General features: G+C 29.4%; 3 protein-coding genes across 3 annotated transcripts; 1 reads left to right on the top strand and 2 right to left on the bottom strand.

Moving 5' to 3' along the window:
• The first annotated feature begins 8,000 nt into the window (after positions 1 to 8,000).
• On the top strand, positions 8,001 to 13,998 carry LOC133329932 (1,4-alpha-glucan-branching enzyme). The gene is made up of 5 exons (XM_061538388.1): positions 8,001 to 8,098; positions 11,821 to 11,990; positions 12,058 to 12,826; positions 12,894 to 13,065; positions 13,132 to 13,998. The coding sequence occupies exons 1-5, from the start codon at positions 8,007 to 8,009 to the stop codon at positions 13,996 to 13,998; spliced, it is 2,070 nt and encodes a 689-aa protein (XP_061394372.1). The 5' UTR covers positions 8,001 to 8,006.
• Positions 13,999 to 21,413: 7,415 nt separating this feature from the next.
• LOC133329952 (U4/U6.U5 small nuclear ribonucleoprotein 27 kDa protein) lies at positions 21,414 to 23,951 on the bottom strand. Its single transcript, XM_061538409.1, has 2 exons — positions 23,660 to 23,951; positions 21,414 to 21,762 (listed from the first exon to the last, which is right to left on the bottom strand). The coding sequence occupies exons 1-2, from the start codon at positions 23,935 to 23,937 to the stop codon at positions 21,465 to 21,467; spliced, it is 576 nt and encodes a 191-aa protein (XP_061394393.1). The 5' UTR covers positions 23,938 to 23,951; the 3' UTR covers positions 21,414 to 21,464.
• Positions 22,387 to 23,138, bottom strand: LOC133329951 (eukaryotic translation initiation factor 6). The gene has a single exon (XM_061538408.1). The coding sequence runs from the start codon at positions 23,126 to 23,128 to the stop codon at positions 22,391 to 22,393; it is 738 nt and encodes a 245-aa protein (XP_061394392.1). The 5' UTR covers positions 23,129 to 23,138; the 3' UTR covers positions 22,387 to 22,390.
• Positions 23,952 to 25,237: the final 1,286 nt, after the last annotated feature.

The raw sequence follows: 25,237 nt of genomic DNA, 5'->3' as shown, positions 1-25,237 counted from the left end.
GAGGTTATAAAAATTTAAAGTGAGGTTAGAAAAAATTCAAGGATAGACTTCTTGATATGGTGGCACATAATAATCCTCATAATTTATTAAAAAATTGTAATTGATTTGAAAAAAAATCCATTTAAAAATATTCAAAAAAATTTTTGAGGTTATGAAAATTTAAAGTGAGGTTAGAAAATGCCAAGGCTAAATTTCTTGAGATCATAATTTATTGAAAAATGCATATTTGATTTAAAAAATCCATTTAAAAATATTGAACAACTTTTTGAGGCTATTAAAAAAAATTAAAGTGAGGTTAAAAATATTAAAAAATGGGGGTTTTTGAGGTTATGAAAATTTAAAATGAGGTTAGAAAAAAATCAAAGCTAAATCTCTTGAGACCGTGATGGACATAATAATCCTCATAATTTATAAAAAATTGTATTGTTTTGAAAAAAAAAAAATCCATTTAAAAATCTTTAACATTTTGAGGTTATAATAAGTATTACAATTTAAAGAGTGAGGTTAGAAAAGTTAAAAAAAAATTAGAAATTTTGTAAAAAATTTAATGCAATTAAGAAACATTTATATTTCTATTTCAAAAAAAAAATGCTAAAAATTGTATTTTTTTCCAAAAATTTTCAACATAACCTCACATTTCAAAAAGAAAAAATTTATTAAAATGTTGAAAATTTTGTAAAAAAAAATTGAATGCAATTAAGTCACATTTATATTTGTGTTTTTTTTTTTTTAATGGTAAAAATTGCATATTTTGCAAAAATTTTCAACAAACCTCACATTTTGAAAAACCAAAAAATATTGAAAATTCGCAAAAAAAATGAATGAAATTTATTATATTTAATTTTGTTGTTGACATACTTTGCTTTTCATATATGTTTCAAACAATTCACTTTTTCTGAATTATTTTTCTAAAAAAAATTGACCATAACCTTACTATTAGCAAAATTTGAAAAAAGAAATGTTATAAAGCTAACTGCATTTAATGCATGCACAAATGTACATGTTCTAAATTTCACCATTTATAACTTGTCTAATTTTGTTTTTTTTTTAAGATTTTTCAACATAACCTCACTTTTTGAAAAACTAAATATTAAAATATATTGAAAAAATGAATGCAATTAAAAGAAATTAATACAGACTTTATATAAATGCATATTGCTACAGATTTCTGTTACAAAAATTGGTCAATTTTGATAATTTTTTCTAAATATTTTCAACATAACCTCAATTTTTAGAAAACATTTTTTTGTTAATTTGAATGCAGCTAAAAGAAATGAATACAGAATGGGTATAAATACATATTGCTCTAGATTTCTGTTACAAAAAATTCTTTAAATTTCCATTTTTTTAAAAAGAATTTCAACATAACCTTTTTTGAAAACATTTTTTTTTTTTTTTGTAAATTTGGATACAACTAAAAGAAATGAATACAGAATGTGTATAAATGTATAATGTTTCTGATTTCTGTTACATAAATTTGTCAAATTTGATAGTTTTTTTCTAAAAAAATATTCACCATAACCTCACTTCTTTTAAAAAAACGTAGAAATATATGAAATAATTTGAAAAAATTGAACGCAATAATAAATGAAATTGAATCTTATTAGCATTATCAGAATAGTAACAAAAATCCTATACAAAAAATATATTTTTTAACCTAGCCTCAAAATTTTCACCCTAACCTCACAAAAAAAATATCTTGAAAATTTCAAAGAAAAGTAGGTGAATTAAAAAAATAAACCGGTTAATAATGACATTCTTAAAATAAAAAAATATTTTATTTGGAAAAAAATTTTCAACCTAACCTCACTTAAAAAAATCCTGAAAATTTGAAAATTTTTTTTTTCGAAATTTCAATTTTGGTAAAAATAGGTAAATTAAAAAAACAGGTTCTTATTAGCATTATCAGAATAATAGCAAAAAATCCTATACAAAAATAATTTTATTTTTTTAACCTAACCTCAACATTTTCACCTTTACCTCACAAAAAATATCTTGAAATTTTCAAAGAAATCTATATAAATTTAAAAAAATAAACCTAATCTCAGTCTCAGAGCAATAAAAAATAGCATTCTCAGAATAATAACAAGAAAAACCTATACAAACATTTTTCTTTTAACCTAACCTCAAAATGTTCACCTTAACCTCACAAAAAAAAATATCTTGAAATTTTCAAAGAAATCTAGCTATAATAAAAGAAATAACCGGTTATTAATGACATTCCCAGAATTAAAACAAAATATATATATATATATATATATTTTTTTTTTTTTTTTTGAAAAAAATTTCAACCTAACCTCAAAATTTTCACCTTAACCTCACAAAAAAAAATATCTTGAAATTTCCAAAAAAAAACTAGGTACATTAAAAAAGTGAAGCAGTATCAGAACAATAAAAATTTTTTTACGCAAAATCTAACCTCACTTAAAAAAAAATTCTTGAAAATTGGAAATTTATTTTTTTTTCGAAATTTCGATTTTTTGGCACCCTCTGTTGTTGCAATAACTAAATGATGAATGATAAAAAATATATACTCAACATGTTGGTGTTATATACCCTATCATGCCTCCAGGCCCCCGTAACAAAAAAAATGTAGTGTGTTATACGAAAAAAAGAAAACTAAATTAGTTTTTTTTTTTAAGAAAAAAATGTTGAAACTTAAAATCGACAAAAACAATCACAAGACAACCCTATTGTTTCTATGTATTTTGTAAAACAAAATAATGATGATCTTCAAAAAAAACAGCAACAAGTCCTTGACAATGATACACAATTTTATTTTCAAAACTCCAGACGATTTTTCTTTTAAAAAAAATCCCCCAAGGCTTGTTAAAAAAATTATAAGAAAAAAAAAAAATACAACTAATTATGTTGTTTATTTCGATATTGTAAAAAAATTTAAAAAAACTATATATTAAAAATTATTTTTTTTAATATTTGATTTATTATATTAAAAAAATAAATATTATTATGTTATTTTTCTTTAGTTAGATTTGAAATTTATATTTATGTAAGCAAAACAAACAAACCAACCAATTAATTCCCCCAATGACCACCCTCCACACAATACTACCTAGAAGATATTTTTTTATTATTAATAATTATAATTATTATTTAAGATATTATTATTATAAAAAAATTAGTTATACAAAAAAAGTAGTTCTTAATTAATCAACATTTTTAATTTTAGCCATTAACAAGAAAAAAAGCAAAACAAACAAACCACCCTCCCCTCCCCTACCACATACATACATATATATATTTAATTATAAATATTATTTAAATTTAAATTTCTTCTTCTTTTTCTGAAATTTATTAAAAAGAAAAAAATGTTATCTTTAGAACATAACTAATTATGTTATATATATAAAATTATTATAACACCTATATGACCTAACCTCTATTTTTTGTTTTCCCCCTATTTTTTTTATTTTCGTTTAATAATTATTTTTGTAATATATAAAATTTATTACTTTTTGTTTATTATTTTTATTTATTTTTTATTAAATGTTTCCTCCTCCCCCTTTTTCCATATTTTTGTCTCTTTTTCTTTATTATAAACCATAAAAATACACAATATTTTTATTGCAAAAAATTATATATAAATAATAATAAAAAACTATAAAATAAAAAAAAATCTTTACTACTTATACTATTTAACTAAGTTATTGCAAAACAAACAAAAAACAAAACCTATTATATATATAAAAAAAAACTAATATATAAACAGAGACAAAAAAAAAATATTATTATTACATACATACACATTAGTATATATCATATTTTACATTATGATATAGTTTTTTTTTTTTTGGAAGATAAAAACAAATGATTATTATTATTGAAAAACAAACCCCCCTATATAAAAAAAGATTTAACATTTAATTATAAACAAAAACAAAAAAATAAAAAAAAAAAATAAAAACAAAAAATATTTTTAATTATAAGAGCAAAACAAACAAACCAACTAACCAACAAGCAACGTATTTCATAAATGAAATTAAAAATAAAGAAAAACAATTAAAAAAAGAAAAAAAATATTGAGTTTTTTAATGGGGTGATGATGGGAGTCCTTATGGGTGAGGTAAAGAGGGAGTCTTTTTAAACAAATTATATAGAAAGCTTATAGAAAAGCTAAATACAGTCTTTACAGATCAACTGATGATTTTGTAGAAAAAAATAAAAAATACGCAGATTTTTTTTTCAAAAACATAACCCCATTTTTTGGTGAAAAATTTTGCAAATTATTGAAAAATTGTATTATACAATTAATTCTAATTTATTTGAATATTCATTCAGTGAAGAAAACTCTTTTTCTCTTCATTATTTTCTGTTTTCCTTAATAAAAAATATATATTTTTCACCATAACCTTAAAATAATAAAATTTATTTTTTTTATTTTTTATAAATGAAAAACGGAAATAGCGACAACAGGTTGTTTTGCAAATATATATTCCCTTCATTATTTCATTTTTACTTCAAAAAATCGTTAAAAATTAATTTTTTTTCAACATAACCTCAAAATAATGAAATTTATTTTTTGGGGTTTTTAGATATGAAAAACGTAAATAATGAAAAGAGATTCTATATTCCATCATTATTTCAAGTATACATTTAAAAAAAATTTAAAAATTTGATCAATTCTTTCAACATAACCTCAACAAAAATAAAATTTGAAATTTTCGACTTTTAATGTATTTAAAGTCATTTAGCGAAGCAAGCATCTATTACAAAACACTTTTTCTCTTCATTATTTCCAGTTTTCCAATAAAAAATCATTAAAAAATATAACATAACATAAAAATATAACAACATAACCTCAAAATAATAAAATTTAATTTTTGGGGTTTTTAAATATGAAAAACGTAAATAGCGAAGAGAGTTTCAATTGCAATACATACTTCCATTATTATTCCAAGGATACTCTTATAAAAATCGTTAAAAAATTTGATTATTTTTTTAACAATAACCTCACCATAACCTCAAAATAATTAAATTTCTATTTTTTTATAAATGAAAAGCGTAAATAAGGAAAAGAGTTTCTATTGCAATATATATTTCCATCATTATTTCATGTATACATTAAAAAATCGTTAAAAATTGATTTCTTTTCAACATAACCTCAAAAAAATAAAATCTATTCTGTTTCCATTTTTTATAAATAAAAACACGTAAATAGCGACTTGAGGTCCTTTTGCAATATATATTGCCATCATTATTTCAAGTATACATTTACAAAATTCGTTAAAAATTTGATTATTTTTTTCAACATAACCTCAAAAAAATAAAAATTGAAATTTTCGATTTTTAATGTATTTAAAGTCATTTAGTGACCCAAGCATCTATTACAGAAATCGTTTTTCTTCATTATTTCCTGTTCTTTTATAAAAAATGAAAAAAATATTTTTTCAGCATAACCTGAAAATAATAACATTTATTTTTTCCCATTTTTTATAAATAAAAAACCTAAATAGCGAAGAGAATTTCAATGTACATTTCCATCATTATTTTATGGTTACTTAAAAAATCGTTAAATTTTTTTTTCACCATAACCTCAAAATAATAAAATTTATTTTTTCGGGGTTTTTAAATAAGAAAAACATAAATAGCGAAGTGCAGTTCTATTGCTATATTTATTTCCATCATTATTTAAAGTTTATTTTTCAACATAACCTCAAAAAAAAATAATATTTATTTTTCTTGGAATTTTGATGTATTAAGACCCTAAATAATAAGAAAGGATGATATTGCAATATTTATCACCATATTTGTTGTATACATTTAAAAAAATTGGTACAAATTTTATTATTATTTTTAAAATAACCTCAAAATAATTAAAAATCAATTTTTTCGTTTTTATTATGTATGTAAAATTTTTACCGATAAAATAAGGCCTCTATACAAAATCTATTTCTCTTCAATATTTTCGTTTTTATTAATAAAAAATAAAAAAAAAATCACCATAACCTCAAAATAATAAAATTTATTTTTTCGGGGTTTTTAAATATGAAAAACGTAAATAACGAAAAGAGGTTTATTGCTATCATTATTTCAAGTATACATTTAAAAAAATCGTCAAAAATTGATTATTTATTTTTTTAATTTTTGCATTTTTCAATTTTTAATACATTTAGTTAAGGAAGCTTTTGTTACAATATATCTTTCTCTTCGTTACTTGTAGTTTTCAATTAAAAAAATCTATAAAAAATATTTTCACCATAACCTCAAAATAATAAAATTTGAATTTTTTGATTTTTTTTATATAAATGAAACTAAATAGTGAAGAATGCCTATTTACACCTCTTAATTATTTCCACTTAAAAAAATTTCACCATAACCGCAAAAAATAATAGGGAAGTCATATAGGCCGACAACAATCGTTAAACATTTTTTTCCAACATAACCTTAAAATAAAAAAAAATATTTTTTTTCGATATTTTTATGTTTATCAAACTATATTTACAATATTATCTTCTTCATTATTTCCTATTTTCTATTTCAAAACATTTCCTTTTTTTGACATAACCTTAAAAATGAAAATTTTCACTTTAAAAAATTAAGTAAAATTCTTCAAAAATTTAATGGAATTGATAGGAATTTACAAAAAAAAATCATGGTTAAGATGGTTTAAATTTAATTTATAATTAATCTGCTAAAGATAACCTATAATAACCAAGGGTATTAATCAGGCATTGCACAATCATGAATCTCGGGTTGATGACATGCTTCGATTACAATCCCATAGATGCAATGGCAATTGGAACAAATGAAATCAAGTAGAACTGCCAATCAAGGTAATCAAGTGAAGTCAACCGAATGCAATTATAGCATTTTTTTATAACAAAAAAATATTTATAGTACATATACAGGCCTTAAAGAGACTTAAAGCGAGTTGGTTGTTTTAAAATCTGACTTAAATCGACAATCGATTATGCCCGACATATATTCTGAATAAATGTAAAAAAAACCGATCTGTGTTAGAATCTGCACAAATTTCGAATTAATCCGAATTTGTTTGATTTTATTCTATAGAAATTTTAAAAGTTTTTAACCGCCTTTGAGTTCCGCAACAGGTCCGATATACTCCTAATCTGAAAATAAATAATTCAATATTTAATAATCAAAATTTTTAAAAAATGTCATTTCATACCAAACCTCTTCTATTTCTTGTTACCGATTATGTTTTCCCACTGATGGTCTTTATTGTTATTTCGGCATGAATGGCTTTGATTTGAAAATTAGGAATAAAATCCAAAAAATCCCTGGTCAAGCAATTTTTAGAAGGTATTTTTTTGGCGCTTCCACTCTTTTAAGTAAATAACAACAACAATGGTATCATTATGTTCTCGGAGAGTTTTTCTTTTCATTTATGTATTAATTTATTCTCATTTATTTATTAATTTCTTTTATTTTATGTATTTCCACACATTTCCAAATAGGGCTCCACAAAGTCGACTCAATCTTCCAAAAATCACCTTTAAAAGTCTACATATATGCATCAGAACAAATCAAATCAAAACGAAGCACAACAAAAACAATTCAAAACAGCTGATCCCAGTTTCCCCCCACTGACACACAAACATACACAGCACCATACTCCCAATTCTCATAAATGCAGGCTCGGGCAGAGAATAACAAATATGCGTTGCGTTGTCGATGTGTGTGTGTGTCAATGTGTTTACCGTTGTTTCAATTGAATGTGCATGAGAGTTTGCTTTTATTTACTTTGGCGAGAGAGTACGCGTGCGGGGTTTTGCCTGATGTGGCATTAATGCTTGACAGCCAGTGTCCCCCCACTGACACACACACACACGGCATCATTCTCTCAATTCTCATTAATGCTTGACAACTAATAATAAAAACAAAAATTCTTTCACAGTCAGTCAGTTGTCAACAGCGTCGCATGCAATTCGGTTAGCCGGTGGAGAAAGAAACAAATAAATAAATAAAGAAAACTGAAATAAATAAATTAATTAAAGAAAAAAAAAATTAAATTGAACTCCAACATGGATCCCATGAAAGTGGAAGTTAAGGAAATTGATAATCTCTTCAAATTGGATCCATATTTAAAGCCATTCGAAAGAGAGATACGTCGTAGGTATGTCAAACACACTAAACAATCAGTAATAACGTACGACGGCGGTATTGCAAAAAACAATGAAATTAAGCGGTATCCCAAAATAATTGTGATAAAAAACAACAAACAAATATGCAAAAATAATTTTGTTATTCAATTAAAAATGAATGCATGAAAAAAAATTTGAAACAAAAAATTGTGTAATAAAAAAATATAGTGCGTTGAAAAGAATTTTTATGCGGGCAATGTCATGTGAAGGTTAAATGCAAACCGAAAAATAAATGGAAGATGAGACAAAAAAATATTTATGAATGAAAATTGTTGGAGTAACCAGTGAAGAAAATGTGCTTTAAAGGAAAATAGTTTTCTTTTTTGCAAAAACTTTCCATTTGAATTTTCCCTTAAAACAAAGTGTGTGTGTGCGAGAAACACCCGGCAAAATTCTTTCTATTCAAGGTCAATTGTTTTTGGTTTGCTGCTTGTTTTGTTTCTATATGTATGTACGTACATGTGCAAAAGCTGTCATCTCACTATCAGCTGAGTGTGTGGCGGGCATTTTTATTCGTTGACATGTGCATCACCTATCGACGTCATTTGTTCTGTTTTTTCTTATTTCAAATTGTTGCCTAATTTATTTTTAATTGCAATTGAAAAAGAATTCATTATCACACCAAAAATAAGAAGAAAAAAAACATTTACCTTGTACTTGCATCAATGTTTTGTTTTTTAATTCTTTTTTCTTAATCAATTGGCCAATTGGCAAAGTTGTTTATAAACAATCAGTGAGAATAGGAGATATACGGTGTATGTGAGAAAAGGAGTGAGAGAGAGAGTGTGCATATGGCATGTCTGCCGGCGCTTTGTTAATGCTTCACAATTGAAATCATTTAATAAATTTGTTATACGTAACGTAAATAATATTTAAAATTATATTTTTAAATAAATGTGATTTTAATTTTTTTTTATTAATGAATTCCAAATAAAATTATTATTTATTAAATATTTCTAAATGAAATGCAATGTTAGCGGCGCCCAAAGCAATTTTGGCGGCACTATATTTCTCCTCTGTCATTACTTTGATTGTGAGAGCGAGAGAGAATACGTTTATCATGTCACCCGGTGTTTTGTTATGCTCCACAAATAAATTCTGCCTGCTTTGCCTTAACGAATTATTAATACGTAATGCAATTTGTATATATAAATGTTATTTTTAAATAAATGTGCTTTTAAATTTTATTTTATAATGTTCTATTTATAGAATTCCCAACAAAAATATAGTTTATTAATATATATTTAAATGAAATGTGTGTGTTTAAAATTTATTTTTTATTTGTTCATTAATTGAATTCCCAACAAATTTATAATTTATTAAATATCTTCTAATGAAAAGCAATTTTGGCGGCATTATATTTCTCCTCTGTGATTACTTTGATTATTATGAGAGCGAGAGGAGAGTACGTTTATAATGTCACCCGGTGTTTTGTTATGCTCCACAAATAAACTGTGCCTGTTTGCTTTAACGAATTATTGATACGTAATGAAATTTGTATATGTAAATGCTATTTTTAAATAAATGTGCTATTTAAATTTTATTGTATAATGTTTTATTAATAGAATTTCCCAACAAAAATATAATTTATTAATGTTTCTTTAAATTAAAAAAAAATGGCGGCAAAACAATGTTGACGGCTCTGTCTGTTTCTCCTCTCTCTCTTTCTCTCTCTCTGTGTTCTTCGCTTTTTTTACAATCTAAATTAATTTTTAGTTACACTTTATTCTGCATAATTAAAATTTTAATAATATATTGTTTTGTTATTGCTTTTTATCTTTTTTAATGTTAAGTGTGCATATTTTTTGTTTCTTTTAATCAAACACTTGCTTAGTGTAGGAGCTGTACCGTGTGTGACAGAGAGAGAGTGAGAGAGAGACAGAGTGTATGGCATGACGACGGCTGTTATATTAATGCACTACGTTTGAATTGTGACAGATTTCCTTTTAAGATTAGTAATCAAGGTAGATATACAAGGTAGCCGCATCGGCGAATTTCTACAACAAACATCGGATGTTGTATTTTGATATGTCAAAAATATTTTGCCAAAACAAACAGATTGGCAAGATTTTTTTACACAAATTCTTGTAGAAAATGTTAATAAAAGTATTGCCAAAAAAGCTCTTCGAAATTCGGAGATTTTCATTCATAATTTTGTTTTTTAATTTTTTGGTTCAACATTACAACAACATTTTTGACATTTATTTGTCCAACAGCTGGGCCGATGCGGCTACCTTATTAAATATACCTTGTTAGTAATAATTAAAATGCTTACATTTTTATTTATATAATATATTTTATTTTTAATAAATAATTATAAAAAATATATAAATTGTTATAGATTTCCAAATGAAGAGCAATGGTGTTGCCTCAGTTTATCTTCCTTAACTTTGATATCGGATTTTTTATGTTTTCGTTTAATTTTTTAGTAATTTATAGCTTTAAGGTTATTGTTTATTAAATATTAAAATAAAAAATACTATATAAAATTAAATTTAAAATCATTTGTTAATGGAATTCTCAAGAAACATATAAGCAACATATTAAGCATCTTTCCGCGAAAAAAAAAAACATTACTGGTGGATCTATGTTTGTTTTCTCTCTCCCTCCCGTTCTTTGATAATTATTTTATTTGATTTTTAGTTAGTTTTTTTGAATGACAAATGTCTAAGTGCTATCTATAAAAATTGCTTAAAATATTTTTTATATTCTTTTATAGATTATTTATTTTTTATTCAATAATTAAAAGTGAATTTCAATTAACAAAATGTATTCATTAAAAAGGCATAGTTGATGGGTCCACACTCACGCCCTTTACCTTGAAGAGCATTTATATAGATTTTTGTTTTGTTTCTTTTTAACAAATAAACTGCTTTACTACACTATATAACTAATGTTTTAACTTTATAAAAAAGTTATATTTCTTATTTTATATATTTCATTTCCTCCAAAAGTAGATTTGTAAACCTCATTCTTTGAAAGGCAATGTGGTTTCTTGTTTTATTTCACTTCTCTGTACTTTCTTGAAATCCAACTATATTAATTTATAATCTGTTACTAATATTATATTTTTTATTTCAATTATTTATTTATGTTTATCAGTTGATTTAAATTTAACTTGAATTTCCATTACAATTAATTTATTAAGCATCTTTCATCGACAAGCTATGATGACGTCTCTATCTTTCCTCTCTCTCTCTCACTCTCCTTTTACTTTGATGATTTTTCTTTTATTTCTGTTAGTTTTTTTTTTAAGTGATAAATCAAATCTTATTGTTAATTTTGATTGTTACTATTTATATTTTTAATAATTTATAGTGTTATTATTTTTCTGTATTATTTTATTAATTAATACAAGTGTTTTTCTCCCACGCAAGGTGTCTAAAGTTCTATAAATATTTCAACTGTCAACAACGGATGTTGCTCAATAAGGGATACATAGGTCGTAAAAGAAACGTTTATTATTTGCCAAGCAGCCAAGCAACATTTTGTAATTTTTTAAATTCAAAGTGGATATTATTTCATTAATTATTTAAAAAGAAAATATTAAACACGTGGGAAATAATTAAAAAAATCAGTGCTTATTTTAAGCCATTTTGCACATATATTAAAACACACGATTATTGGAGTCTTCAAAAAAAACTCTTTTAAACTAATCTAGGTTTATATTAAAATTTTGTTATTTTTATTTTAGAAATGGTGTCCTTCAAGATTGGATTGGTAAAATTGAAAAACTTGAAGGTGGCATGGACACCTTCAGCCAGGGTTACAAATACTATGGCCTACATTTTTTACCCGATAATTCGGTGGTGGCTCGAGAGTGGGCACCCGGTGCCAAGGATGTATATTTAACGGGAGATTTTAGTGAGTATTCTCTTTATCCCAAATCCTTAATATAAATATTAATTCTGTTCTCTTTTTTTCTTTGCAGACAATTGGCAATGGGAGGCCACCCCCTTTAAAAAGCTCGATTTCGGTAAATGGGAATTACATTTGCCCGCAAATGCCGATGGCACACCACCCATAAAGCATTTAAGTGAAATTAAAGTGATTATACGCAATCAGGCGGGACAATTGCTGGATCGATTGTCACCGTGGGCGGTGTATGTTAAACAACCGCCCAAAGAAGCAAATCAGGGTGTTAATTACAAACAATATGTATGGAATCCACCGGCTGCGGAACGTTATCATTGTCAACATCCCAAGGCGAAAAGGCCAAAGTCGTTGCGTATCTATGAATGTCATGTGGGTATTGCCTCGCAGGAACCCTGCATTGGTTCCTATGATAATTTTGCCAACAATATATTGCCACGCATCAAGAAGCAAGGTTATAATGCCATACAAGTTATGGCCATAATGGAACATGCCTATTATGCCAGTTTTGGTTATCAGGTGACTAGCTTCTTTGCGGCCTCAAGTCGTTATGGTACACCGGAACAGTTGAAACGTATGATTGATGTGGCCCATTCACATGGTCTGTATGTTTTGCTTGATGTGGTGCACTCACATGCCAGCAAAAATGTCCAGGATGGTTTGAATCAATTTGATGGTACGAATAGTTGTTATTTCCATGATGGCAGTCGTGGTGAACATGCCCTATGGGATAGTCGTCTGTTCAACTATATGGAATATGAAGTTTTGAGATTTTTGTTATCGAATTTACGGTGGTGGCATGATGAATATAAATTTGATGGTTATAGGTAAGGGGAAATAGGTTTTAATTTTTTTAATAATATTTTTAAATATGTTTTGGTTTGTTTTCCTTAGATTCGATGGCGTCACCTCCATGTTATATCATTCCCGTGGCATTGGCGAGGGCTTTAGTGGGGATTATAATGAATATTTTGGCCTTAATGTGGATACGGATGCTCTCAACTATTTGGCCTTGGCCAATCATATGCTGCATACACAAAATCCGGAATGCATCACAATTGCAGAGGTATTAAGGGATTCACATTTCCATTTCTGAATTGAATTATATCATCCCTTTCTGTTTTCCCCCCAGGATGTCTCTGGCATGCCCACCTTATGCCGTCCCATTGTTGAGGGTGGTATTGGTTTTGATTATCGCCTTGGTATGGCCATACCCGACAAATGGATTGAATTGCTGAAAGAAATACCCGATGACCAGTGGAAAATGGGTGACATTGTACACACCCTGACAAATCGTCGTTGGAAAGAAAACACTGTGGCCTATGCTGAGTCCCATGATCAAGCCTTGGTGGGTGATAAGACCATTGCTTTTTGGCTAATGGACAAGGATATGTATACCCACATGTCGGTACTGTCCGAACCCAATTTGGTTATCGATCGCGGCTTGGCCTTACACAAAATGATACGCCTTATAACTCATGCCTTGGGCGGTGAGGCCTATTTAAATTTTATGGGCAATGAATTTGGCCATCCAGAATGGTTAGATTTCCCCCGGGCCGGTAATAATGATTCCTATCACTATGCTCGCCGTCAATGGAATCTGGTCGATGATGAGCTGCTGAAATATAAATTCCTTAATGAATTTGATCGTGCCATGCATCAACTGGAGGAACGTTTCGGTTGGTTGCATTCCGATCCAGCCTATGTTAGCTGGAAACATGAAGGTGATAAAATAATTGCTTTTGAGCGTGCCGGTTTGGTATTTGTTTTCAATTTCCATCCGACACAAAGTTTCACCGGCTATCGGGTTGGTACCAATTGGGCTGGTACCTATAAAATATGTCTGTCGTCGGACGATGCCGAATTTGGTGGTTTCAATCGGCTGGACAAGGAATGCAGACATGTGACAAGAGGTGAACATTATGGTGGTCGGGAGAACTTTTTCGAAGTATACGCCCCGGCACGTACCGCTGTGGTCTATGAACATATTAGTGATTAGAAGAAAAACAGAACAAATCTTGAAGATCATTGTTTTTCTAAGAAAGTGATATATGAATATAATAAAAATCGAAATTATCAGTTTAGTTTTTATATACAGTAGTTATATATGTATAATGCACACACAATGTTTTCCCTTTTCTTTTTTTGTAGAGAAAATTTATATTTTTTTTAAAATATTAAATAAATGAAAAATTTTATTTTTTTAAAAAAATAAATTTTGTTTTATTTAATGGGGATTTTTTAATATTTAAAATTTTCAATAAAAAAAAAATATTTCAGTATGGAATTAAAATTTAGAATTCCCTCGAACCATTTTTGCAAAATTTATGGAAATCGCTTAAATAGTCGCTGAGTTATTTGCATTTGAATTGATGAACTACACATACGGACTTTGTTTGCGCCTAAAAGTATGCTATCACTTTTCTTTACAAACAGCGAGCAGCCATTATGGAAGAAGAAGAAGAACGGCCTTTGAAAGTAAACCATTTTTGTGTGTTGTTTTTCATTTTCATGTAACAGGTGCCCAGCATCGAACAGTAGCTGTATTTCGGAACATCGTTGACTTCAAATGCAAATAACTCGGAGAATATTTGACCGATTTTTATAAATTTGGTAAAATTGGTTCGGGGAAATTTTAAAGTTTTATTACATATTGCAAATACATAAATTAACTTTTAGTACATTTACATTATACCGGATTTAGTTAACCCACTGGGTTTTAATTGTCAATTCCTTTACCTATTTGTCAAATAAATCCTCATAAAGAAGGTTAACCCTGCAAAACGTTATAGTGTACATGTCGTTTTATGTTAAATAGGAGAAAATTGACGTTATAACTTAGCTGGCTTGTGACAGAACTTTCGTTCCATAAGCCGAGCTTAGAAAAGATTTCCGGGCGCGTTGGTCTTTTGCGCAGTTTTTCCAATTTGAAAGACCATTTTCGGCGATGTTGTCTTCGACTTGATCTTTCCAACATATTCTTGGTCTTCCCCTTCTGCGTGAACCATCAGCTGGTTCGCTTTTATATGCCTTCTGGGCTGGGGTATCTTCATCCATTCTTACAACAAGACCTAGCCAACGTAGTCGCTGCAGCTCAATACGTCTAACAATGTCGATGTCCGAGAATAGCTGGTACAACTCATGGTTCATTCGACGGCGATATTCACCGTCAACGCAGATCAGCCCATAGATCTTTCGGAGAATTTTTCTCTCAATGTCGATGTCTGAGAATTGCTGGTACAAGTCATGGTTCATTCGACGGCGATATTCACCGTCAACGCAGATCGGCCTGCCCATAGATTTTTCGGAGAATTTTTCTCTCAAACACTCCAAGAGCTGCCTCGTCTGCTTGCGCAATAAACCATGCTTCAGATCCATATAACAGCACGGGTTGTTGTTGTTGTAGCAGCCCTATTGCTGATACACAATGGGCTGAGTTGACAGACGTTGGCCGATTATGACTCGGGTCGTTTCGGATCGTAGAACCCTCTGTCGTGGAAACGAACAGCACGGGTAGTATCAGCGTCTTGTAGAGTATGTGTTTGGTCAGGCGGGATGTGGCCTTGCTTTTGATGTTTGTTTCCTCAGACCATAGTAGCATCGGTTGGCCATCACTATCCTTCTCCGAATTTCAAAACTGATGTCATTCGTTTTTTTATGGCGGCACCAAGGTATATACAATCTTTGACTACCACGAAGCTATAGTTCTCAAGTTCCACAGTTGGTCCGAGTCTACTGGACGTCTTGCGCGTTGATACCATCAGCTTGGTCTTCTCGCCGTTTACTGCCCGACCCACTTTGGCAGACTCCTTTACAATTTGTTCAAAGGTGGCTGTTACAGCTCTCAGTGTTCGACCCATTATGTCGATGTCATCGGCGTAGACGAATAACTGTTGCTGTTGTTGTTGTAACAAGTATCTACATGTTTGTTGTATTAAATTAATCTGGTTCTGACTCCTCTGTTTCCAGGTTCAGGAAGGTTGCAATCTGTAACGGATGCGTCCAAAGAGATTCTGGAGACAGATGAGAGGGTTTAGCAGGACAGTTAAAGAGATGCAGCGCATCATGAGTTCCAAATCCGCATGCAGGGCAGGTGTTTGGTACTGCGCTGTCAATTCTGGCCCAATACGAATTGAGGCGGCTGCACCATCCTGATCTTAGTTGGGCTAAAACCACTCTCGTTTGTCTAGGCAGCTGTCGCTCTTCTGCTGCTATAGGTGGTGGGAGGACTCCAAGTACTGCATTAACACGGTATTGGTCCATTGCCTGGATCACTGCTCCCGTGTGAATGCTGGTAATTCCTGCACGATAAGCTTCACGATCTAGGGTGGGTACCGTTGGACCTCTCTCTCTAGATCATGTAGGTCTCTCCTTACGTGCCTGGGTGGGGGAATTCTATCCATAATATTCTGGCATGGATGATTCCTGCGATAACACCCAAGCAGGTTGTGACGATGTACGGGTAAGACCATTGCCTCCTCATGTAAATGGTCCACTGGCGTCATAAGGAGGCACCCTGTCGCAGTTCTCAGGGCGGCATTCTGGCAGGTTTGTATGTTCTCCCACTGCGTACCGCTTACATTCGCGTACCACACTGGCGCCGCATAGCTTACCACCGACCGATCTATTGCTTTGTAAGAGGTCAACAAGGTTCTTTCTTCTCTTCTTATCGCAAATAGCGGTGGCTTGTGCGGACAACTTAAATAAGCTATCGAACGTTACACCCAAAATTTTTGGGTAGTTAGTGGTCAGAAAGGTGGCTGTTACCGCTCTCAATGTTCGACCCATTATACCGAAGTCATCGGCGTAGGCGAGTAACATGTGTTGTGTTTGATGTACAGAGTGCCATTTCTGTTCACCATTGCGTCTCGTATGACCTTGTCCAGCAGGATGTTAAAAAGGTCACACGACAAACTATTACCTTGTCAGAATCCTCATTCGGTATTAAAGGGCTCCGAGAGTTGCTTTCCGAATTTAACGGCTGATCTTGTGCCTGTTAAAGATATCCAGCATAACCGAATTGATTTTGCAGTGATGCCAAACGCAGACATGGCTTTAAACACCTCTGAACGGATAGGGTTCTCGAATATGGCTTTATAGTCGACGAATAGGTGGTATGTGTCGATGTGTTTTTCGTGGGTTTTTTTTCCATGATTTGGCGCAGAGTGAAAATCTGGTCAATGTCAGAGTGAAAATCTGGCCAGGTCTGAAGCCGCATTGTTATACTCCAATAATGTCATTGACCATTGACTTCGGTCGTTAACACAGCACACTGGATAGCACACTTTATATGCGATGGGAAGGATACTTATTCCTCTATAGTTGGCGCACATATCGTCTTGTCTCCTTTTTTGTGCACAGGACACAGGATGCTGAGGTTCCAATCCAATTGGGCATGCATTCTTCTAGCCAAATTGTACTAATCAGCTGGTGCATGGTCCTGACCAGCATCTGACTACCAGTCATGAATAGTTCGGCTCATCGGCACCTACTGCCTTATTATTCTTCAGCCGATTGATTGCTATTCTGACTTAATCTTGGCGTCATCTATTATTGGTTCTGGGGTATCTTCTTCACCTTTACTATTTGATACCGGAAGTTTTTCAAAATGCTCCATCCAGATCCTCAACACGCTGTCTGTATCTGTCACCAGTTTTTTCCTTCTTTATCTCTACAGGAGGATGTGCCTACACCAAAGCCTTCGGTTTGATGTTTTACACGTTACTAGAATTTTCGGACTTCATTCTCCTGTACATCTCGATTTTTATAAAATACAACAATATTAAAAAAATCCAGATTTTTTTAAATGTAAATTTTTTTAAATTTTAAACCCTTTTTCAAGAAATTAGATTTTTTTTAAATCTTTAATTTTTTTCAAAATCTTTGATTTTATTTCATAAAATATGAATTTTATTTCAAAAATTTGAATTTTTGTTTAAAAAAATTAAATTTTTTATTTTTTGAAATTTTTAAAAATTAAAATTTTTCAAAATAAACTTTTCTGAAAATTTAAAAATAAAAAACAAATTTTTTGAAATAAATTTCAAATTTCATGAAATAATTTTCAAAGATTTTAAAACAAAAAATCAAATTTCTTGTAAAAATTTAAAATTTTTTGACCAAAAATTTAAATTTTTTGACCAAAAAATTCAATTTTTTTAAAAAAATTTTAAATTAAAATTTCTTGAAAAATATGTTTTTTTTAATTTTTAAAAATTATAGTTATTCGAAATAGATATACATTTTATTTGATTTTTTTTCAAAATCTTTTTTTTTTTTAATTTTAAAACCTAGGAATTAAAACACAAAATATGTTAATTAAATTTTTTGTTATTTATTTGAGCGGTAATTAAAAAATTATAATTTTATATAATACGAGTGTTTATATAAATGTAATAATAATAATAATTAAAATATCCCTGCAATTTCGTATTTAAAACTATGTATGTATGGGTGTGTGTGTATATTAGCCAAAAAGTTTTGAATTTTGTTTATAACCCTGGTTTATGCCAAATCGTTTACTATTGCAGATATGTGGTGGTGGTTGGTTAATGGGTGTATATATAGAAAAAGAGAAATGAAAAATACAATAACAAAATGAAACAAATAAAAAATAATAAAGAAAATTAAAAATTGTTACAAAAAAGCAAAAGTAATAAAAAATTTTATTATTTTTTTTTCTTATTTTCCTGTAAGGCTTTTTTGTGGCTGTTTCGGCACTTGTGATTGAATTAACTGTCACTGGTTTTTTTTTAACAATTACATAGTTATAAAAAATCTTCTTGTTCTTATTCTATATATAGAAAAAATCTCCTGTTACTATTTTAACAATGTGTGTGTGTATATATGTAATATAAAAAATCTATGTATGTGTAAATAAAAAAAATCCCTGGCTATTGCATATTTGGTCTATTGTTGGTTGTGGTTGTTTGTATATATGTGTGTGGAGGATAAGGTAATATATTGATGGGTAGGATTATCGCAGGATGGGATTGGGGGGTTCTATTGGTAATTCATAAAAAAATAGTATTTAATAAAAAATCACAATTTTTTTCTAAAATCTAGTTAACAAAAAAATTGTACTATTGCAGTGTATGGAGGATAATGTGTTGTGTGTGTGTGTGAGTGTGTGTGTTAGTTTGTAACTGTCTATTGAGGGGGGTTGTGTTGTGTTAGGGGGTGGGTGATAGGGTGTAGTGTCATGTGGTGTTTAGTTGTAATTAATTTTTTTCGATTTGTATTCAGAATACAGCAGTTAATTCAAAACAAGTTGGGTATGGGTGTGTATGTATGTGTGTGTTGAGGTTAAAGGTTAAATGTGGAGTAGTAAATAGAAATTAATATGGTTTTAAAAAATAAGATTTTTTTGAATTTTTTTCCCAAAAAATTTGAAAAAATTAAAAAAAATTAAAATTAAAAAAATAGTTAAAAATTTTATAATTGTTATATTTTTTATAAACGTTTTTTGATATTTTTTTCAAAAAATTTGATTTTTTTCAAAAAATTCGAATTTTCCAAAAAATTTGATTTTTTTATAAAAATTGATTTTTTTCAAAACAATTGATATTTTGTTCAAAAAATTTGAAATGCTTTCAAAAAAATTTGAATTTTTCCAAAAAATTTTTTTTTTATAAAAATTATTTTTTTTAAATTTTTTTTTTGAAATAATTTAATTTTACAAAAATTATATTTTTTTTAAAAAAGTTTTTTGATTTTTTTTTTCAAAAAATTTTTTCGATTTTTTTATTTTTTTCAAAAAATTGATTTTTTTTCAAAAAATTTGAATTTTTTTTCAAAAAAATTGATTTTTTTTTTCAAAAAATTGATTTTTTTTTTCAAATCTTCAAAAATAAAATATTTAATTATTTCGAATAATTTTAATCTTTTAAATTAAAAAAAATATTCGAAGTAAATATAAATTTTATTTGAATGCTTTTTTTTGATTTTTTTTTAATTTTCAAAAATTAAAATTATTCGAAAAAAAAATTTCTGGAAATTTGAAAAAAAAATAATTTTTTGAAAAAAAAACATTCAAATAAAATTTATAATTAATAATTATTTCGAATAATTATATTTTTTGAAAATTTGAAAAAATAATCATTTTTTTTTTTTCAGAAATTTGAATTTGAAATTTGATTTTTTTTTCAAAAAAAATTGAATTTTTTGTCAAAACATTTAAATTTTTCATAAAATTTGATTTTTTTCAAAAAATTTGAATTTTTGTTTCAAAAAAATTTGATTTTTTTTTTAATTTTTAAAAATTAAAATTAATTGAAATAAAAATTTCTGAAAATTTTAAAAAAAAATCAATTTTTTTTTAAATAAAATTCAAAGATTTTGAAAAAAAAATTAATTTTTTGATACAAAAATTCAATTTTAAAAAAAATCAAATTTCAAATTAAAATTTCTTGAAAAAAATGATTTTTTTTTTCAATTTTCAAAAATTATAATTTTTCGAAATTATTATTATTTCGAATAATTTGAAAAATTAAACAAAAAATACCAAAATTGTTTGAAATAAATTTCAAAAATTAAAAAAAAAATCAATTTTTTTTTTTATAATTTTCAGAAAAAATAATTTTTGAACTTTTTTTTTTTCAAATTGTTTGTTTAAATTTCAAAGAATTTGAAAAAAAATAATTTTTGAAAAAATTTAGAAATTTGAAATTTTTTTTTCCAATTTGTGTGTCGAAGCTTCTTTAAAATTAGTATGGTTTTAAATTTGTTGTTTTTTTAACTGATTTTTTTCAGACTTTTTTCAACATATTTTTCAAAATTTTTTTTTTCAAAAAAATTTTTTTTCGAAAATTTTGATTTTTTTTATATTATAATTTAAATATATAATTAATTTTTAATTATTAAATTTAATTTTTTATTTTTTTTTTTTTTTTTTTGGTTTTTGAAAAAAATGTACCTAAACCAAAATCCATATTAATTTCTAATTTGAGTTTTACTCCTTCTGGTTTGGGGGGCATTATTCTTGTTCTATAGACCTTAGAAAATTGAATTATTTTTTTTTTTTATAAATTGATTTGAAAAAAAATATTTTTTTCTATAGAACAAAAAAAAATTGTTACCCCTGATTTGAATATTTTCTTGTTATAGATCCTATCTATATGTGTGTAATCTACTAATATAACTATGTCTATAGCCTAAGAGGTAGGTTGGGTGGGTGTGTGTGTATGTGGAAATTTTGATTTCTGTGAAAATGGTAAAATTTTGTAAACCGGTCTATTGCATAAAATTGCAGGTTTCTTGTTACAATGGCGGTACGATTAGGGATAATAATTATAAAAATTGGAAAATACAAAATTCCAATTCCATAAAAATTATCCTTAATCAAACCTTTAACAAAAATTAACATTAGTACCACTACTAAAGAGCAGTGATGATATAGATGATGATAAAGGTGGTGGTGTTGGTGTTCATGGTGCTGCTGCCATATTCCGTACAATAATGGCAATGCTATGCCACAAAATCCAATGGACGATTGAAACCACCTTTACGATTCATATATTGACGATATTTACGCTTAAGGATTACATGTACTTCTCCGACATCGTTACCCTCTACCTTACGATTTTTCGTTGTGTCGAACGTACAGAAACCCATCGTTTTAAGCATTTCAATTTCTTCGGGGGATTTACCCTCTAAATCGGCTTCACTGATTTTGGGTCGTTCAGTGCGTGAAGTTGTGCCACCGCCACGGCGGCGTGATGATGTTGATGCTGAGCTAGAGCCACCACGGCCATAGGAACGTGATCTAAAGGGGGGAGGAGAAAAAAGGAGATTTTATTAATAAGGTAATCGAGAAGTAAAAAAGAAAATAAATTTGTAAAAAAATTATTTTGACATACACACCTTATTTGAAAAAAATGGTTTGGAAAAAAAAAATTAAAAAAATTTAAAGAGGTATTTTATTTTTTGAAAAATAATAAATAAAACATCACACCTATTGCTAGCTAATCAATTTTCTATTTTAAGTTACATTTCTAAATTAATTTTAAAATTCCTTTCCAGACCTTAAGGTGGCCTTACACCTCTTTATTGCTTGAGCTGATCCTCCAAGGTTTGTGTCCTTATGTTTCAATATTCAAATCACCATGTAGAAATTTATTTTGTTTTGCAATTTGCAAAAATTTTTATTATAAATCTTTTTATATATATAAAAAAAATCAAAAGAAATTTCAACATTCATTACAAACAGCAATGGTTTTTGTTTGTCCATACACATTACAGCAGAATTATATATAAAAACTAAATATAAACTCCTCAAGGAGAGATAAAGGATTAATTTTACACTCCTTTGCCTTCATCTTCGTCTTATTTTTTTCTCCTTAACAGCCTAAAAGTCCTCCAACACAAGGAAAGAAAAACCTCCTCCTTCAAATTTATGACATATCCTCAATCAGGGCAGCACGCAATTTCGTTGTCACTGTCGATGGTTGGGCTTGATTCAATTTGAAGACACTTTCAATAACGGAAATCTCTGTAGCTGTGGTGTTCATGCCGACAAATGAGATCCAATCGTTAACAACCATACCGGCAGCCAAAACCTCACTACCACGATTTACAGTGCCGGCGACAAGTGGCACTTGCAACAACGACGACAATTCATCTTGATCCTGAATACTAGTCTTAGGATGGACCATACCACCTTGATTGCTAAGCACCGTATACGATCCCACCAATGTATTATCGGCTATGGTTTGACGGAATACCTCAACATTTAAGACATCACCAATAATCTCCTCCGTTTCTTTATCCAAATCAGGATGTACCAAGGCCACATAATCATTACAGGCAATAACATTTCCCAAGGCTGACAGACGTTCCTCGACACGTTGTATCTTTACGGCATCCGGTAGACTGTTGCGCAAATGTTGCAATTCAACATCGGTGGTGGAGTTGGGTACCAACAAGCCATTACGATTACCCACGGCAAGGCGGCCAATAATGCGGCAACCGCCAATGCTGGCATGGACCACGGGGATCGTCTCCGACAATTCACCTTCGAAGACACTGTAAAAGGTTTCCGAACCACCAATGGCCACCAGACAATAGGAATTTGTTAATTTACTGAAGACGCCAATATCATCATTATTTTCGAACTGAACACGTAAGGCCATTGTGCTGTTGCTGCTCTTAATTACTTGGGGGAACACACGTACAAATATTTGAATCCAACTTCCGGTAGAAAACGAGATGTGTTTGTTACAAAAAAAACTTGTTAAATGCCACTCCTCTTTAACAATTCCGCAAAATTTATATATCCTTTTTTCTTTCTTTAATTTCTTTAACTTCTCAACTATTTCACTTCACGTGGTAATGCCAAACGATGAAAAATGCGGTGAAATTCAATAACAACAATGACACATTCACTGACAGTTCAGGTTCTCAACAAGAGAGAGAGAGAGCGGGAGAAAACACAACTTTGTGAAATTCCAACAAAAAAACACACACAAATTTCACAACAAAGAGAAGTGTCAAATTACAACGGCATTATCGACCAGGGTTGCATTTGACCAAAAGCCTCTTCTTCGTGCCGTTAAAATTTCCGTATTTAAAAAAAATCTCTTAAAACTAATTTTTGTTAAATTAGAAAACAATATACTTATCATTTCAGTTCGGTTTTGAATACACTACACTTTTTTATTCACCTCGAACGTCGTCTTCCACGGCCACGACTGCGACTACGGCTGCGATCACGCTCACGTTCTCTGTCCCTTTCCCGTTCCCGGTGATGTGGTGAACGTCTTCGTAGACTACGGCCGGAACTGCTGCTGGTTGTGGGCACAATTTCAACATCACTATCGGCACCGGTTGTACCAACACCACCACCCCTTTCACGTTCTCTGGAACGACGTTCACGTCGTTTTTTACGTTCGGTGCGTTCTTTCTCACGCCGTCTGTGGGCTGGGGAGGGACTACGGCCCATTTTTTCTTTTCTTTTGTGTGTGTGTTTGTCTTTTGTTTACCCTCACAAAGGGTGGTGGGTTTACTTGGTGGCCGTCGCTGTTTGTTGTTGTTGTTGTTGTCGTTGCTACCCTAGCTCTGCTCAGCTTTGCCGCCGTTTGTGGCCAAACGTTTACTTTTTGTTTATGCTTGTTCTGCTTCCGTTTCTTTTTTGTCTTTTGTATTGTTTCCAAACTGATTCCAAACTTTTCTATAGAGAAGAGACACAATTCATAGCCAATAAATTCACATTGCAAAATTCCCAATCGAGACTTTGCAATTTATTTATATGTATTTTCTAACACATTCCAACTTACCCTAATATTAATGCGTGCCCTGCAATAACTTCTATGACACCGGCATTAATTTTTTTAACAAAAAAACTTACTTAAAACTAATAAAAAATAGACTAAAAACTCCACGCGCGTCTTCGTCTTTTCTGCTGACTGTCTTGAATAAATTCCATAGCATTCTCTCTCTCGCCGTTGATCAGCTGTTGCATTGCTGTCATGTGAGTGTTGCCACTATGTCGGCGTTAATCTAAACGCAGACGTCGGCGTAAACAATACATGAAATGCGTTGCTAATTATGAAGAAACGTTTAAGTAAATGTTATTTTTATTTATTAATTATTAAATGTATATATATATATATATTTCTACGTACTGTCTTAAATAAATTACCTAGAATATTTTGTTTGCTCTTTTCGTTTTACTGTCAAATGAGAGTTTTCATTATTTGAATGTAAAGCGTTAAACTAAACGCAAACGCCGGTGTAAAAAATACCTGAAAGCATTGTAATTATGGAGAAACTTTTAAATAAACGTTATTTGTATTTATTATTAATGAATGATATATATATATACTTTTCTATTTACTGTCTTAAAACATTTCCTTGCACATTTTGTTTGCTCTCCTCGTGTTGCTGTAAAGCGTTAAACGCTGGCGTAAAAAAAAAATTAAAATAATCCACGACAATTAGAGAACCTGGAAAAATATTTTTAAAATCAGACATATATTTATCGGAATATTTTCTCTATAGAAAAAAAGTTCGGGCCCCTGAGGAATAATTTTTCTAATCCTAAATTTTTTTTTGATTCGTTCCAGTCCACTTTTATACGAAAGAACTACTATGCCAATATCAACAAGGTCATGTTGGAGTTATCCCGCACTATCTACTTTGCCATGCGCCCCCTGCTCTGTGGCCGCTCTTCACCGAACAATACCATATTTGCCTATATGCCAACCCATAATCGTTCGATTTTTAATTTCCTTCCTTGGCAC

This window comes from Musca vetustissima, unplaced genomic scaffold (genome assembly GCF_032173495.1).
Source record: "Musca vetustissima isolate MV318-11 ecotype Yass unplaced genomic scaffold, APGP_CSIRO_Mvet_v1 utg16644, whole genome shotgun sequence".
In the NCBI taxonomy this organism is placed as follows: Eukaryota; Metazoa; Arthropoda; class Insecta; order Diptera; family Muscidae; genus Musca; species Musca vetustissima.
Note: the sequence above shows the minus strand (reverse complement) of the source record. Positions and strands in the feature narration are given on the sequence as shown.

Bases quoted from the DNA above. Each gene is read 5' to 3' on its own strand.
- LOC133329932 (XM_061538388.1), top strand. From the start codon at position 8,007: ATGGATCCCATGAAAGTGGAAGTTAAGGAAATTGATAATCTCTTCAAA. The intron at 8,099-11,820 runs GTATGTCAAACA...TTTTTATTTTAG, and splicing joins GAAAGAGAGATACGTCGTAG to AAATGGTGTCCTTCAAGATT. The intron at 11,991-12,057 runs GTGAGTATTCTC...TTTTCTTTGCAG, and splicing joins ATATTTAACGGGAGATTTTA to ACAATTGGCAATGGGAGGCC.
- LOC133329951 (XM_061538408.1), bottom strand. From the start codon at position 23,128: ATGGCCTTACGTGTTCAGTTCGAAAATAATGATGATATTGGCGTCTTC.
- LOC133329952 (XM_061538409.1), bottom strand. From the start codon at position 23,937: ATGGGCCGTAGTCCCTCCCCAGCCCACAGACGGCGTGAGAAAGAACGC. The intron at 21,763-23,659 runs GTGAATAAAAAA...TCCCCCCTTTAG, and splicing joins CGTGGAAGACGACGTTCGAG to ATCACGTTCCTATGGCCGTG.